Source organism: Trachemys scripta, chromosome 1 (genome assembly GCF_013100865.1).
Source record: "Trachemys scripta elegans isolate TJP31775 chromosome 1, CAS_Tse_1.0, whole genome shotgun sequence".
In the NCBI taxonomy this organism is placed as follows: Eukaryota; Metazoa; Chordata; order Testudines; family Emydidae; genus Trachemys; species Trachemys scripta.
In genome coordinates, this window is record NC_048298.1 from 151,943,234 (window position 1) to 151,959,782 (window position 16,549).

The window sequence follows — 16,549 nt, forward strand, 5'->3', positions numbered from 1 at the left end:
ATCACTTTTGAAAATGCAACTTAGGCCTGGGCTACACGGGGTGAGGGGCAAGGGATCGACCTAAGATACGCAACTTCAGCTACAAGAATATTGTAGCTGAAGTCGATGCATCTTAGGTCGACTTACCTTGCATCCTCACGGCGCGGGGACGACTGCTGCCGCTCCCCCATCGACTCCGCTTCCGCCTCTCGCCACGGTGGAGTACAGGAGTTGATGGTAGAGTGATCGGGGATCGATTTATCGCATCTACACTAGATGCGATAAATCGATCCCCGATAGATCGATCACATACCCTCAGATACTCTCAAAAATTGTACCCTAAATCTCTCTTTGCCTCAACTTCCCCATTTGTACAATAAGTTAGTTAATGTATGTAAAGGGCTCTGAAGATCAATGTTAGGTTCTTTTTTTTTCATTTTGGGGAATTTATAAATCAGTATAAAATAGTGAGCACAGAAACTCATGGTAAGTAAAGGAGTATTAGTTTTAATTTCATATGCACTTTCACAATGAACCCCCCCCCACACACACCCTCATAATCATCCATGTACTCCACGGCAAACTTGATCTAAATTCTGCAGCAAAGTTCCCCAGATTCTGCAACAGACTGAAAATTCTATTTACATTTTTAAAAACTGAGGTTTATAAGTGAACTAACCATGAAAATGATACAATTAAGCAGTCTCAGTATTTATTTGTAGATTAAATTAAATTAAATTTATCCTGCCCCATATTTTCAAGTTGACTGATTTTCTATTGACAATGCCATAGAAGTTGTCTGGTAAGAAGCTGGAGGTATTGGCGAGGGTGTAGGAGAGACAGCTGGAGCTTTTGGCACGGGATAGAGTAGGAGATGATTTGGGATTGTGGCCTAAGCATGTTAGCTAGATGTTTCTGCTGAAGTGATCAGCAGTGAAATAGTTAATGCCTACATTTAAATAGTCATGTTTACGTTTTAGTCCTATCTCTTCTTTTCTTCAGAGTCTAAACTTTAGCTTTTCTGTCACAAGGATAACCTTTAAAATGTAAATCACTGCATTGCTGTCCTCTTACTCCAGACTTGCAGAAAACGGTCTTCAGCTAAACAGCAGCAAAGAAGGTTTAAATGCATTCAATGAGGATTGAACTCTACCCAACCCCATTCACTTAAGTGAGAGACTCTCCCACCCCTAATAGCCAGGGTATGCTCCGAGGGGGACAAATTTCAAGGTCCTTACTCAGGCACTGATGAAGCAAAGCTCTTAGGACCAGATTTTTAAAAGCACCTAATCCCGTTAAATACCTTTAAAATTTGACCCTTAAGCTTGCATGTAACTTCAAGCACATGCATAGTCCCACTGATTTCAGTGAGAATATCCAGTGCCTAAGTGCTTTGTTGGATCAGGGCATCAATTGTTACTCAGGGAAAGCTCCCAGTGAAGTCAATAGGAGTTCTGCCTGAGTAAGGATTTAGTAAAAACTGAGTAAGGACCTTGGGGTTTGGCCCAGTAATTGTGTTCAATACCATTTCTGGAGTTTGTCTAAAATGACTAAGATTTCTCTTACTGATGTTCATCTCAGACCTTGATGGGTAGTCACTAGGGAAAAATTTACTTCTATGTAATTCATATGCTAATAAGAGCATAAACCAAGCCAAGCTGATCAGATTGTATATGTTTCAGGTAATGAAAAAACATCACCCTGCTCGTAACACTTTTGCGTTTACCAGATCCGTACCATGACTGAAATGTCTCCACCGCTAGGAGGACAGTGTGAAAGGTTCATGCTCCCCACATCCCTTGTTCAAAGGTGCACCTTTATGTTTGTTCAGAAAGCTATGTAATTTGGGTTATCTCTGAAAGTACGTTTTCTTTTTTCGGAGTTTTAAGTGAATCGCAGTTATGATAAAACCTGCCAGCACTATCACCGCGCCAGAAACCGTGTAGGCAATTCCCAGGAAGAGGTTACTCCCTCCACTCCATGTGATGGTTGAGAGAACCACCTGCTTTTTCCCTTTGAATCTGGTAACAGGGAAATCTGATTAGGCGACGTTAAAGTTTCATTAACAATCAGGATGAAATGTACAGTGAGGCGTGTGCAAAAAATACTCTTCAAAGGACACAAGGTGGTGATTTTTGCATTTGTTGAAAAAGTCTTTTATGGTGCTTTTAACTATTCTGTATCCCCTTGCCTCTTGTTACCAGTGGCTCCACAACCCCCAAAATGGCTGGGTGAGGGTAAGAAACTCACACACATCATGTGCATCTACAATCTTAGCAAAATTATTGAAATACATTGGATTCTTTAATAATATGATGTCAGATTCATCCTCATATAGCTATGTACTGCACTGAAGCTGCATCAGAATATTTAAAGGCAGCCTCCAAAAATTACTGGGAAATTAGCTTTCTGGGTCCTATTGTACTGAAGAACCTTTTAGCACTTTCCTTGACAATCCCGTCTCAGACATGAGGACACTCCACATAATGTTCTTGTTGCATCCCCACTTCTCAATTCTAAGTCACATTTATTCATCTCAGGCCTGGTCTACATGGGAGAGTTTTACCATTTCTGCCAAAATAGTTATTCTATTGGTTAATATAACTCCATGTGTGGACATTTTTATTCAGTTTAATGTAAACCCCTTCCCAAGCAACATAAGCCAGTGGCTCTCAAACATCTAGTCCAGTGGTTCTCAACCAGAAATACGTGTACCCCTGGGGGTACACAGAGGTCTTCAAGGGTTACTTCAACTCATCTAGATATTTTCCTAGTCTTACAACAGTCTACATAAAAAGCACTAGAAAAGTCAGTACAAACTAAAATTTCATACAGACAATGACTTGTTTGTACTGTTCTATATACTCTACACTGAAATATAAGTACAATATTTATATTCCAATTGATTTATTTTATAATTATATGGTAAATATGAGAAAAGAAGCAATTTTGCAGTAACAGTGTGCTCTGACATTTTTGTATGTTTATGTTTGATTTTGTAAGCACGTAGTTTTTAAGTGAGGTGAAGCTTGGGGGTACGCAAGACAAATCAGACTCCTGAAAGGGGTACAGTCATCTGGAAAGACTGAGAGCCACTGATATCAGCTGAGCTAGAAAACAGCCATCTCATAGTAGAATAAGGGACATCTACATTGCAGCTGGGGATGTTAACGGCAGCTCGTGTAAATGTCCCTGTACTCTAGCTAGGTCACTAAAAACAAAAGTGAAGATGCCGTGGCACAGTCTTCAGCATGGGCTCCACAAGCCTGCCTGACTCCCAGGATACGTACTCACTAATGTAGCCTATGTTGAAGCCTGCGCCACAGCCAGGGCCGGCTCCAGGATTTTTGCCGCCCCAAGGGCAGTTTGGCAGTTTTGCCCCCCCGATCGGCAGCGGCAGTTTGGCAGCAGTTCCACCACGCTGCTTCATTCTTCCAAGACGGACTGAGGGACCCACCGACAAATTGCTGCCGACGAGCTGGGCGTGCCACCCCCTTCCATGGGGCCCCCCAAGCACCTGATTGGTACACTGGTGCCTGGAGATGGCCCTGGCCACAGCCTCCTCGCTTCTGTTTTTAGTGAGCTAGCTATAGTACCGCTAATGCAGATATGTCTACACAAGCTGCCATTCACACTCTTGACTGCAGTGTAGACATGCCCTAAGTGTGACCACACAGGAGGTGATAGCAGTATAACTATATCAGTATAAATTCACCCCTCAGGTTATGCTGTGTGGATAAAGTCTAAGCCTTTTTAATTCCCCAGCAGCTGTACCAAAGCTGGCACTGCCAGGCTTTGCCTCCAGCCGAAGTTCAGGCAAGTAGTTGCCTCAGAAGTTAGATCTAGTGTCACACGGCCTGATATAGGGCATTTAAGAGACAGGTCTTAACTGCACCAGCACAGGCTGCAGGAAATCCAGGGATTCCCAACCCAAACTAGATCTCCCTCAGGTTTTATGTTGTATTACTGGCAAGCCACCATACTAGCAGGCATCTCTTTTTTTAACTTGCCTAAAAATTAAGGAGTCCCTTGGACATGATGAAAGGATACTGTAGGTAATGTGGAAGGTGTAATTCCCTGCTGGGAGACCATCAGCAAACTGGTTGATATGTCTGAGATGACGGTAAAGGTTTCTGAATGTGGGAAAGGCTGACACCCGCATCCAGATGATAAAGTCATCGTTTATATAACCATTGTTCCTTTCATCCTCCTCATCCAGTAAATAAGCTGGTTTCTGCCAGTAAGGAGGCCTTGTTGTTCCTAGGGAGGAAGATGGAGAATAGGGATGAGCTGTCAATGTTTAGAACGCTGCTAAGACAGGTAGTTAAATTATTTAATCCTTCTGGGTTTCTGATGTTCGACCAAAAATACAGATCAGACAAAGGTTCTGTCCAATATTCACAAGACAAAGAGCAAATCACACTTTCCATCCAAAGATCTCAGATCACCTCTCAGACATTAACGAACTGAACCTCACAACATCCCTGTGGTAAATAGTATTATCCTCATTTTGTAGATGGGGAAACCAGTGCAGGAGAGGCAAAGTGACTTGTACAGGAATAGTACCCCATTCTAATCATAAGACAACTTTCCCTCTGCATGTAATTGTTCACCTTTATTTTTCATTTTTATGCATCGATTCCTTTCTGTATACCTACAAAATGCACTAAAAGAGCAGTAAACATATGCATCCTATTTGTTGTTCATTTGAAAATCTTTCTACAATATTTAGAAGAAGAAGAATATTGATACTACTTAGATTGTTACTTCTTAAGGGACAGAGACTGTTTTCTTGTTCTGTGTTTGTACAGGACCTAGCACCATGGAGTCCTGGGTTCATGACTGGGGCTACTATAGTCTACTGCAATACAAATTAACAGTAATAACAAAACAGTGCTAATTAATACATATTTAAAGATGGAACAAATAGGTGATTCCACTTGGTTAACTCCTTTTGCCCAAGACCTTTAGTGGGTGAGGATGGTGAGGAAAGTAGTGGGGCTTCGCTCTCCTGACCTTCTAGAACATCTTTTTCTTTTCATAACATCCCAGTCTTCTCACTAAATGTGCCATATTTCCCCACTGAAAAGTTGGAGAAGGTCTCGTAAGGTTGCTCTCACAGTACTTCCCCTGGATAAGTTACCTGTCATCGGGAAGAACACATAGACCCGTCTCCTGGAGATTGTACATGTCTCAGGAGACTTCCACGAACAGAAGAAAGACTTTTAGGCATGGCAGTGGAATCATTCTTACCTGCAAATGCAGAAGAGAGATTGTATGATGTTGGATTCCGAAATTTCACATTTTTATCTGACCACCAACTATTTCCACTCTTCAGCAATGGGACTTCGATAGCAGTGGATGGGTTAAGATAGTAAAAAAGTTGAATAGAATCTGCAGAGAGATCCAAAATAATACATGTTATTAACATGTCTACAACTTCCAACAGTCACTCCAGTAGTCAACCTGACCAAGTGAAACCTTAAATAGAGAAAGAGAGAGAGAGAGAGTCAGTCCTGTGAACAAACAAAGAAAAGATCGGGAGAGGGTTTTATCCTTACTTCATCATGTACACATTCTGTGTGCCTCACAAGTAAAGGACCATTTAGATTTCCTGAGTAACAGCACCCTTGGAAGTTTTAAAAGCTGACCATATCTCTACTGGAAATTCTCCTTGCATCACCATGACAGAATATCCACAGCTGTATTTAATTTACATCCCTTGATTCCTCTGTGATCAAATTCTTGGGATTGTGTGACCTGAATTTTATTTGTTTTGTTTTGTTTTTTTGAGGAGCTAGAGAAGGAATGCTAGTTACAATCTATGAGAAGGCTTACTCTCCTATTTACCCCTGCCTTGGATTTTGTTAGGTAGTGTAACTGAAGTGAATGTGATCCTACTTGCTGGGGTTTGAAGTCTCCACTTGCATTTCTGAAACAGGTTCTATAATATGCAAAAATCAAATGTCAAAGATATATGAAGAAGACTTGTTAACTGAAGCTGCTATAGGCTGAAGAGCCTTTGTAACTTGTTACCAGCAATTTCCTTTAATCATCGTTTCCAACATCCAAAAAGAAACTAAGAGAAAGTGTACTAGAGTCATGCATCACCCCTTCATTTTCATGGAACAGAATGTGCATCTTTGTTTATGTTGAGAAACTATGGAAAGAGATAATGTGACAAGTAGCTACAACCTTAAACTGGTTTATTTTTTTAAAACCTGAAAACTGTAGTTCTTTATTAATTAGCTTGTCAGCTTTTGAGGACAATGTCAGGATAGCTTTCTCCCTGTAAAATCCTGGTGGAGACACAGGACAAGTAGTTTTTATCTCACTGTATTTTGTGGAGGAAAACTCCAGGTGGGGGGTTTAGTGTTAACCTCAGCTAGCAACATCGAGGTAAAAACTACCTCTGCCTTGTCTCCACCAGGATTTTACAGGGAGAAAGTAATCTTGCTGTATAAATGCACTTTTTTTTTTTTTTTGCAGTAAAGATATAACCTAGGGAGTCAATGTCTTGAAGAAACATTTTGATTTGTCTTCATGAGAGTGAGGCTGTGTCTACACACTGAAGTTGTGAGAAGCGGAGAAGCTATATTGGCATAGCTGCATCCATACTAGAGTTGCTGTATCAGTATAACTATATTGGTTAAAAATAGATTAGATGCTCTAATCAATGTAGTTGTGCTTGTACAAAAGCCATTGATGTGCAGATCTGGCCTTGTGTTGGTTTAAAACTGGTTATAGTAGTTTAGCTTGCACATGTAAATTGAATGACAAGTTAAATCACTATAAACCAGGATAATTAAGCCAATATAAATATGTCCATAGAGGGGTTTGCATCAGTTTAGAAACACAACTTTAGTTAAGACAGTGCAACTGTTTGTGTAGACCAACCCTAGATCAGATTCTCCATTTCAAGAATGTGCCACACACTTTTAAGCCAGTCACCCTAAGAAAGCGGAAGCTGAGTTTTCTAGCCCCACCCAATAGCCTGTTGTAAAGATAGGATCAAGTCTGTAGATTACTGTCTTCCTCTTTTTCTAGGATACTCAGTTCCCCAATCCTGTAACTGGATCATGTGGGTGGACCCCTGTACTCACTGAGTTTAGTAATGTAAGTGGAGTCATTGCAGTGCAGCACGTAGGGAGCCATATCCACTTTGGCCACACTGTCAAACGGCTTAACATCCATATATGAGAGAGACAGACAGACAGAGATGCAAGGATCAGACATGTAGAGAACATGCAAGGATCAGCACTTAGATGGGGCTCTGTGAGGCCTCAGGGGCACAGAGATATTTAAATTGGTTACATCTGTGCAGGTGAATAAATCAGATGTGGAAGGTACTTACCATTGAACATACTGTTGGCGATGGCGCCGCATGGAGCCATTGGAGTTCCATTTGGATAGATTGTGAAAGGCGCACAATTGCTGTTCTGAATCTGAACGCAAGGTCAAAGGACAATTAGAAATGTCTTTTCCTGATCAACATTTTTTTGGTCAATCTTTACTCTTATTTCCGTCTTTAAAACAAACAAACAAACTGGGAAAAAAACAACAACCCAAAAAAGAAAACTGCCAAACACCTAGAAGTGCTAGGAGTTGCCAGTGCTTTCCAGTCACATTAGAGATGGGCTCAAATAGAACGAGACTGGGGTGAGGCGTATCTGCCGTGGTCTAGTGTCTACACAGCTGCTGGCAGCATATTTCCCAGCACAGATAGATTGTTGCTGTATGCCAGAGCCACACCAACAGGGAAAACCAACTAACTTTACAGGGGAAACTGTGAAACTGTTTATGCGGAAACTAAACATACTGAAAACAATAGAGATTTTTTTTCTCTAGTCTCTTTACTTTCATTATATTCATATTTTACATACAAGAAAGTGGTTGCAACACTGAAAGACCAACTTAGGTCTGTTAACAGGATTATAAAAAAGTTTTTCCCATCTGCACTGGAATGCGACTCCATGATATAACCACAGCTGGGCTACAATGATGTTGTAACCGTGTGCCTCAAGTTCAACACTGCTGTAACTGAAGGCTGATATGTTCAAACAAATGGTTTTGATTGCCTCAGTTTGTTGGTACTCCATTTGAGTCCTCTTAAAGGGGCCTGGCATTCGAAGGGTGAGTGCTCAGCACTTAGTCACTTTTTAAAATAAAGGCTGCAACATAGAGAGGACCTTAGGGTCAATCTAGACTAGAATTACAAATAACAATTACAACCAGTTACAATGATGTATTCCCTGACCCAGTTACAACATGGTTCCATTTTTCAGTGTAGACAGGACATTTAACTGCATCCCCAAACTCTGCTAAAACGTTGGACTTATCTAAGCTTTTACCATGGATCGAAGACATGCATAAAAAAATGCTAAACGCCATCCATTCTCCAGGACAACTGTCTTGTAGCCATGTCCCCAACTCGTGTAGACTGGGTCTAAAACTGCTAGCAAACCTTCAATAAAATCCAACTACTAATGATATTGCTGATAATTCTCGGCACTTGTGATCTGTAGACCTCAAAGCACAATGTTATGAAAACTCCTTTTCCAGGCATTGAATTCAGTCTGCTTCCCTGTTTGCATACGCATGCTACAGCTTCTAAGACAACCAAATTGTTTATCAGAGTTACAATTTGTGACCGTTGCTTCTGTATTTAATACCGAAGCTTTGCAATATCTCTGTGAACTGTTCTAAGTGGGAAATGCTAGTAGAAAAGTTTACAGTGCCTTCTAACATCAAGGAGATGACACTCACTAAAGAGTTGAGAAAGGGAGCTTAACCCCTTGCAGCTGACCACATTTTCTATTCCCCACAAATGAGGTGGCCAAGTCTAGTGCTCTGAATTTAAAGAAACAGAGGAATAAAAATAATGAGCTCTGGATTTTTTTATGCACTTTTGGGCCCAACTGTGGTTTATAATCACAGCCTACCCTGGAGGGGAAATAGAGGGGTCGTGTTGCAACAGGAGACTCCAGGAGGAACTCTGGTGCAACAGCAGCAGAGGAGAAACAGTAAAAAAATAAAAATAAAAAAGGTAAATGTTGTAAAACCACAAAAACTGGCAGAAGGACCCAGAGGCAGGTGTAGTACTAGAAAATACTTTTTAACCAGAGAACCACACACTAAGAGCCTCCTCACCTGATGAAAATATTGAGGATGTGTCAATAAGAAATACACTTACGTTTACATCTTGACCCAGCAACTGTGCATCACTTCTGGAGAGGACATACCGACGGTGGTTCTGATAAAAGTTTTGCAGACGATAGTACATAAAAACATCACCCTAGAATTCAAAGGAGAATAATATAGGATGCGGAGAGCATAAACAAAATAGGTCATTTTTACAAACTGTTGAAAAAAAATACCGGGGGAGGGAGGGCGGACAGCCTGATGGACGTAGTGTTAACTACATTTCAGCTGACTATTTTAGCAGAAAAATTCATTTATCTTGGGTTTGTGGGTGGAGCATGGACAGAATACCATCATTTCCCCCACACATTGCTTTGGCATCGCTGAATGGAAGGTGCTATGAAACAACGTGAGTAGTTCTACTGAGGTCACAGTCTCTTTATTTGGAAAGGTTGCAGGATTGGACCAACAGTTTTCTAAATATGTTAAGATTATTAAATTCAATTATCAGCTTTTTTAAAAAAATAAATGTAAAGTGAATTTAGCACTTGCGAAAGGTGCTGCACTGAGAGTGCTGTAGATTGAGGGTAAAATTTTCAAAAATGCTTAGGCACCTAAGTCCTATTTTCAAAAGAGACTTAGGCACTTTTGGCTCCTAAATCCCTTTTGAAAAGAGGCTTGGGCTTGTCTACATGGTGCCACAGACCAGTCAATGGGGGTGTGAACCGCAGAGTGCTGTAACGGCCCCAGGAACACCCTGCAGTACTGCACACCTTGCACTGATGTAGTCCACAGGATTATGTTAATGCACATTAGGTACCTTTTAGTTTGCACCACCAGGATCTACATAGGCCAGGTAGAGAGCAACATGCTAGAGCATTCTGCAGTACACACCCTCATAAGCCTGTCTTTAGTGCAGTGTAGACAAGCCCTTTTGAAAATTTTGAGTCTTGAAGCTACAGACTAGATCTAATACAAGCAGCAGAAGTACCAGTTTGGGCATGCAATATGGGAAACTGACATTTTTACTTTTAGATGTTCTTCAAACCTTGAGACATTCTTACGGCTCAAGGATTTTCATCTACTGCTTTTATAGCCCCTTTCACTCTGAAGAACCCTAAAGTTGTGGAAACAGCTACAGGAGTTTTACTTATCAAAAGTGGCCAGGGCTTCAGTTTTATGTCTCATCTGAAAGATCTTACCCCAACTGCACAGTACCAACTAACACCAGGGTGTGGCACTGGGTCCCTACTGGGGCATTGACTCACTACTGATTCAGACGAAAGAGAAGTCACCTCTTGAATCTACATCACTTCTTGCAGCACCTGTTTTCACCTGGGAGATCTCCAATCTAAATATTATGTAGCCTGATCTTGCTTAATTTATGGGATTTGCCAAAATGAATAACAACAATGTAAAGGCACATATTTTGGATATAAGGGGCTTTAGTTTTGTGAAAGGTATTGACATAAAGCCCTCAAGAAACTGGCTTAGTGTCATTTATAGGACAAAATTTATACTTCTTACACATACAGAAATACAGGAACTCTGGTCCATGGTTGGTTTCACACATTTACCTACCAGCATATTTTCCTGCAGTGTGAAGTGCACAGAACAGTTGCATTCTTTATCCCAGTTAGAGGAGTTTTCACGCAGTTTTGAACAATTCAAACATATGTCTGAATAGTTAATCTGTCAAACAAGCAAAGATTATATCAGGGTGTGCAAACTACGGCTGAAGCCCCATCAGGGGTTTGGATCTGCATCTGGCCCGTGGGATTGCCACCCCGGTGGCGCTGCGGGTTCCCCACTGCTCCTGGAAGTGGCTGGCACCATGTCCCTGCAGCCCCTGGGGCAGTGGGGCAGAGGGCTCCGTGCGCTGCCCTTGCCTACAGGCACCGCCCCCGCAGCTCCCAGTGGCTGGGAACGGGGAACCACAGCCAATGGGAGCTTCGGGGGGAGGTACCCGCAGGCAAGGGCAGTGCACGGAGCCCTCTGCCCCCCCTCTTCCCCAGGGGGCCATAGTGCCAGCTGCTTCCAGGAGCGGCGTGGGGCCAGGACAGGCGGGGAGCCTGTCTTAGCCCCACTGCGCGCCGCTGCCACCCTGGAGCTGCTTTAGGTAAGTAGTGCCGGGCCGGAGCCCACATCCCAAACTCCTCCTACATCCTGCACCCCAACTCCTTGCCGCACTGCTCCTGCACCCCAACCCCCTGATGCATTCCTCCTGCACTCCAACCCCCTTTTTGAGCCCCCTCCCGCACTCCACACGCCCTCCTGCACCCCAACCCCCTTTTTGAGCCTCCTTGTACACCCCGCATCCCTTCTGTGCCCCAGCCCCATGCCCTGAGCCCTTCCTGCACACCGCACCCCCTCCCACACCCCGCACTCCCTCCTGCACTCCTACATTCATGGCCCTGCATGCAATTTCCCCACTCAGATGTGGCCCTCGGGCCAAAAAGTTTTGTCCACCCCTGATTATATGCTGTAAAACCCCTACTTTGGGAAAAACTAGACACTCAGCTGCCAGGGTCTACAAACGGCCCTCTCTCTTCAGGTTTGCTCAATGTGGGCATGCACACGAATGGGGGTAAAAATTTCAAAAGCATCTAAGAGAGTCAGGAACCTAAGTCCTATTTTCCAAAGTGACTTCAACACTTAGAAGCCTTAATCTCATTGGATGTCAGTAGGATTTAGGCTTCTAAGTCCCAAAGACACTTTTGAAAATTCTATCCCTAACTTAAATCCTATTCTTGCTGAGGAGCCAGTGCCCTCCCCCCACCCCGATTCTCCAGCTGGCTCTCTGCCAGCATGGGAGGAGTTTAGATTGCCCTGAGGGCTGACCTGAATTCCATCAGCTGGTAACAATCCCCAGGGGCTGTCTGCCAGATGACAATACCTGGAGTGCTCTGGATTCCTACCCTCTAATCCTGAATTGCAGGGGGTTTGCTATAGGAGCCAGTTATGTTGGTGCTGCACTCACCGGGCACCCTCGGCAAATAAATGAACAACAAACAAGGGAATCCCCAGTTGGAGTGTGGGGGATGAAACCAGTTTCTGCTCTTTTTGTGCCACCTGAGCCACACAAAGAGAGCAAAGCAGGGGTGAGAGTCAGGTCCACAGTAACTGGGGCAAACACTATATTGAAAATAGCATTCTTTTCTCACTCTATTTAATATTTTGCATTTATTTAGCACCTTTCATCCAAAACAAGTGCACTTAATAACTGAAAAATAATACCATCCTACTATAACATTTAGCAAAAATTTATAATAAGGACCGACAATTTCTTTTTCTTTTTATATTTTTATCCATTACAGTGTACGCTCAGACTACAAAATATAAGAGGCAAAGTTTGGGCTGTGAGACCATCCTAATGGATAAACAAGCCACATTTTTTTCCTGTAAGGTAACTGGCCCACGCAAATCACCATGTACTATTTTGTTTGATTTTTTCACCCCACAGGCCAAACAAAGAAATAATCTAGCTGTCCTTGTCAATTCTAGTGGCTGCTGTATACAGTATGTACATCACAGATGGCAATGTGGTTTAGCGGTCTGAAGAGAGAACTGGGAGCCTAGTAGTGTGCTGGCCAACAGACTTGCTGTGAGACCTTGTGTAAAATCATTCTGTTTTAACATTCCCCGCCCCCCTCCCATAAAACTGATATTAAATTACCTAATTACAGCTAAAACAGGTTGAATTATTCATTGTGAATACTATGAGTTGCAGATTTATTCCTCTTTTCTGTTCACAGGTCAGACACAAACCAATCCTGTTTTTGTTTTGTTTTTGTTTCTGCTGGTCTATTCATTATCCAGGGTGTGTGATTGGTACACATAGTATTGTACTACTTCCCAACTGGATGACAAATTTTCAAAACTAGAGAAAATCATATAACACATTTCAAAAACAATTTATCAGCCTAGTAATAATTTTTGCTAGAATTGTGAAACTTTCAAGATTCATGATCATTTACACAAATACTAGCTGTCTAAACACTCATAAAGAACAAAATAATAGGAGGTAACAAGTCAATGGATTGAATTTAATATTTTGATTTTGAAATTGGCCTTAATATTCAGCCTGCTCTACCTGCTGCAGCCATCATTAACACATGAGGAATCTCTTTGTGTTTTAGGATTCTGGCTTGGCAAATATTTATTGACATTTTTCTAGTGCCTAACAATACCAAAGTTCCCACAGTTTATTTCCTCCCCTAAGCACAGGGACAAATGACAATGTCCCAGATATTGCCATCTGGTAAATTAGCAAATGCTGGCTTTTTAATGGTGCCCACTTTCACAAGGGATATTGTGGGTTCGTTTGACACCCTTGGGTAAAGGGAGTACATCCATGATAGAATTACTACCCCCCTTTGAGCCACTCTCTAATAACACTCCTCAAGAAAACCACCTCAAACAAACCTGGATTTCTTTGACACTTCTTGCATACAATATTAGGCAGATTCCCATGAGGAGGCAGAAGACTCCAATGGTAAAGAAGCTGGAGAGGACAGTCGGAGCTGTGAGCTTGGGCTTCCAGGCTGGCAGTTTCTGTTGTTTAAATGCGCTGTTATCTGGACATCTGGAGGGACTTTCCTGTGCTCCTTGGCTGTTCTTATTTTTCATGCTGTTGCTGTTGGAGAAGGGTGTGTGTTTTGGGGGGTGGGGATGGGGTAAGGGTGTCTGTGTTAGACTTGGTCTCAACTTAAAAACTCTCTCTGATGTTGGAGGCTGTGTTGTTTCTATAAACCTTTGTTACTTCCTGGAATTACTCATTAACTAGACCTCTCTTCCTCACTACAGGCTCATCTTGTCCGTTGGTGACCTCAATCACCTTAATCAGCTGGTGCTATCAGCCACAATGTACTTTAGTCAGAGTCATAGAGACTGCACCCTAGACACTCCGGACACTCTGGGAAAGTCACTGAGAGTCTTTTTCTGCTGCACCACTTAGTACAGTAGAACCTCAGAGTGACGAACACCTCGGGAATGGAGATTGTTTGTAACTCTGAAATGTTCGTAACTCTGAACAAAATGTTATGGTTCTTTCTAAAGTTTACAGCAGAGCATTGACTTAATACAGCTTTGAAATTTTACTATGCTGAAGAAAAATGCAGCTTTCCCTTTATTTTTTAGTAGTTTACATTTAACAGTACTGTACTGTGTTTTCTTTTTTTGGTCTCTGCTGCTGCCTGATTGCGTATTTCCGGTTCCAAGTGAGGTATTTGATTGACTGGTCAGTTCATAACTCTGGGGTTCATAACTCTTGGGTTCTACTGTAAAGAGTTTATTAGGTTTCACTAAGTTCTGAGCTATTGATCACTTGCAGGGGCACTGCCTGCTACTTGAAAGATCTGTACACAGTCTGATCCCTTACGCCCTCTCTTTCCTTTATTTCCATAGTCACCCTAAACAGAGCAGTGTTATCAAAAGCAAAAATGGCTTTTACAAGAGAATGCTGTGTTGGATGACAATGTGAAAGGCTCCTACCCAGTGAGAGTCTCTGCTGGAGAACTTACCAAAGCAGGAACTGCAACACCCTTTGTAAGGGCACAGCGTTTGGAGAGTTGCTATGGCCCCCTTTGAGTTCTCCAGTGCTAGCTTTGGTACTGTGCATCCCTCCCCCTTTTGCACTGGGAGCACAAGATCCCAAAAGGAAAGATCATTGTACCCTCTTCTCATCACCTCACCTTAGGCCTGACCACAATCTAGTCAACAACGTAACCAACACAGAAGCTGCAGGTCAAGGTAGAGATCTAGCAGTGTAGTAAGTGGCTTGACAGAACAAGAGCTAAATAGTTCAGACTGTATCCCAAGGTATATTCCCTCGTACTCACTGGCTGACATGCATTATAAATGGAATTTGTTAACAGATCACATCAATGTTTGATTAAATAAATTCCTATTAAATCATCCAAGTACAGGCAGTTTTGACTTTTAGCCAAAAGCACCCAGAAATGTTTACTAAAAACTTTGTTTCATTTTTCAATCAATTTGAGTGTTCCCTACTACAGATATCCATATTTTGCTAACTAGTCCAATGAACATGTTTTACTCTATATGCTCTATAGAGCCAACACAGCCAAGGGACAGCAAATCGTATTCAGTCATCATAGTAATCAAAATTAACTAAAATTCTAGTAACAAATGCTTTATTTACTGATAATGTGGAAACCAGATAAACCTCATGAAAAGGGCTATAGGATTTTTACACACCGCAAGTGGCCAGGGCTTCAGTTTTGTGTCTATTTGAAAGATGGTCCCTACAGCAACACACTACCCACTAATATGCACTAACTTTGATGTGCAGCGGTGGTTGAATAGTATTCAGCAAATTTTGCCAGTCTTCATCACATATCACATGATTTGTCGGCGGCAGATATAGTCATGATCCTACAGCTTCTATCTCATGACAATAGCAACACTGGTTGGTGGGATCACTCACATGGGTAAGACTTGCAAGATTAGACTGTTTTTATGCTGTAGGTATCATGGTAATTTTTCTATCTTAAGAAGCACTTAGCCTTCAAAGTTTCCTGCCCTAGCATGAACCGTGGTGAGAGTGCAAGAGCCACTGTTATTTTCCAGTCTGCATCTTTATGATATAATGTAGTGATAGGGTTTGTGGAGGACAAGAGAGCTCTAACTCATCAACACGCTGTGGGGGTAGCTACATAAGGTACTAAAGGAGCGATATGGCTAAAACTTCTTGACTAACTCTGGACTGGTCTCTGTAATGGCCAGATGCCTTCTGCATGCTAGGAAGCAGCAACAGTGAGGGGTGGGAATTTCTGGGCCAGAGGTGCCCAGAACTGGCATGGGCTGTATTCTATCACTCTTAGAGGGGGAGTGAAGGTTTCCTTTTAGAAGAGTGGAAGGAGGGGACAGAAGAAGAAGAGTGGCTGTGGGATTCACTCAGGACAAGTGCACTCATCCTCAGTGTCCTAAGGGTAGTAGAGAACCCACACCTACTGTTTTACATGCAACATACATCTAATTTCAGTAACATACTGTTCAGGCAATAACAATCCCTGGTACAGAATCTACATGCAAATCTTTGCTTTATTATAAGAGGGCCAGAAGCTGACAAACATTGTAATACGCATTTCTGCTAAGCATCTCAGAAATGGAAGAACTGAATAGTTGCCTACTACAGACAATGCTAAGTGAAATACAGCAGTAAATTGCATCCGTGTTAGTTACACCATTAAAAGAGTCCCAGCTTCACAGAATCCTCTCTGCACAGCTTTATAATTCCCATTTCCAGAAGGTCAATTGCTTCTTTCCTTATCTGAAGGAAACAAAAATTAAACAAGACATGAATTAGGAAGATTACTGAAAGTGCTCTGCACACACACCGTTATTCTGCTTAACTACACGAGTTTTATTAGAGGCTGAGTAAAGGAGAGACCCTCACACACAAACG

At 42.2% G+C, this 16,549-nt stretch overlaps 2 protein-coding genes across 6 annotated transcripts in view; both read right to left on the minus strand.

Annotated features, from left to right (window-relative positions):
• Positions 1-244: 244 nt before the first annotated feature.
• Positions 245-14,129, minus strand: LOC117887376 (cell cycle control protein 50C-like). Its single transcript, XM_034789938.1, has 7 exons — positions 13,546-14,129; positions 10,702-10,812; positions 9,173-9,274; positions 7,334-7,424; positions 5,233-5,373; positions 4,030-4,239; positions 245-2,016 (listed from the first exon to the last, which is right to left on the minus strand). Exons 1-7 carry the CDS (start codon positions 13,747-13,749, stop codon positions 1,829-1,831), a joined length of 1,047 nt encoding a protein of 348 aa, XP_034645829.1. The 5' UTR covers positions 13,750-14,129; the 3' UTR covers positions 245-1,828.
• Positions 14,130-16,167: 2,038 nt separating this feature from the next.
• Positions 16,168-16,549, minus strand: part of CMSS1 (cms1 ribosomal small subunit homolog) — a 59,854-nt gene continuing 59,472 nt past the window's right edge. For 4 of the 5 annotated variants that reach the window (XM_034789987.1, XM_034789962.1, XM_034789951.1 and 1 more), the window contains exon 10: positions 16,168-16,414. In XM_034789987.1, the coding sequence (XP_034645878.1) occupies positions 16,331-16,414 (84 nt within the window). In that variant the 3' untranslated portion in view covers positions 16,168-16,330. The remainder of the gene's footprint in view (positions 16,415-16,549) is intronic. The other variant, XM_034789977.1, reaches the window with a different exon arrangement.

What these genes read in the sequence shown, in the direction of transcription:
- LOC117887376 (XM_034789938.1), bottom strand. Translation starts at nt 13,749, where the DNA reads ATGAAAAATAAGAACAGCCAAGGAGCACAGGAAAGTCCCTCCAGATGT. An exon ending in GAAGTGTCAAAGAAATCCAG is followed by an intron (nt 10,813 to 13,545) that starts GTTTGTTTGAGG and finishes CTTGTTTGACAG; the next exon opens with ATTAACTATTCAGACATATG. An exon ending in CACTGCAGGAAAATATGCTG is followed by an intron (nt 9,275 to 10,701) that starts GTAGGTAAATGT and finishes TTTGAATTCTAG; the next exon opens with GGTGATGTTTTTATGTACTA.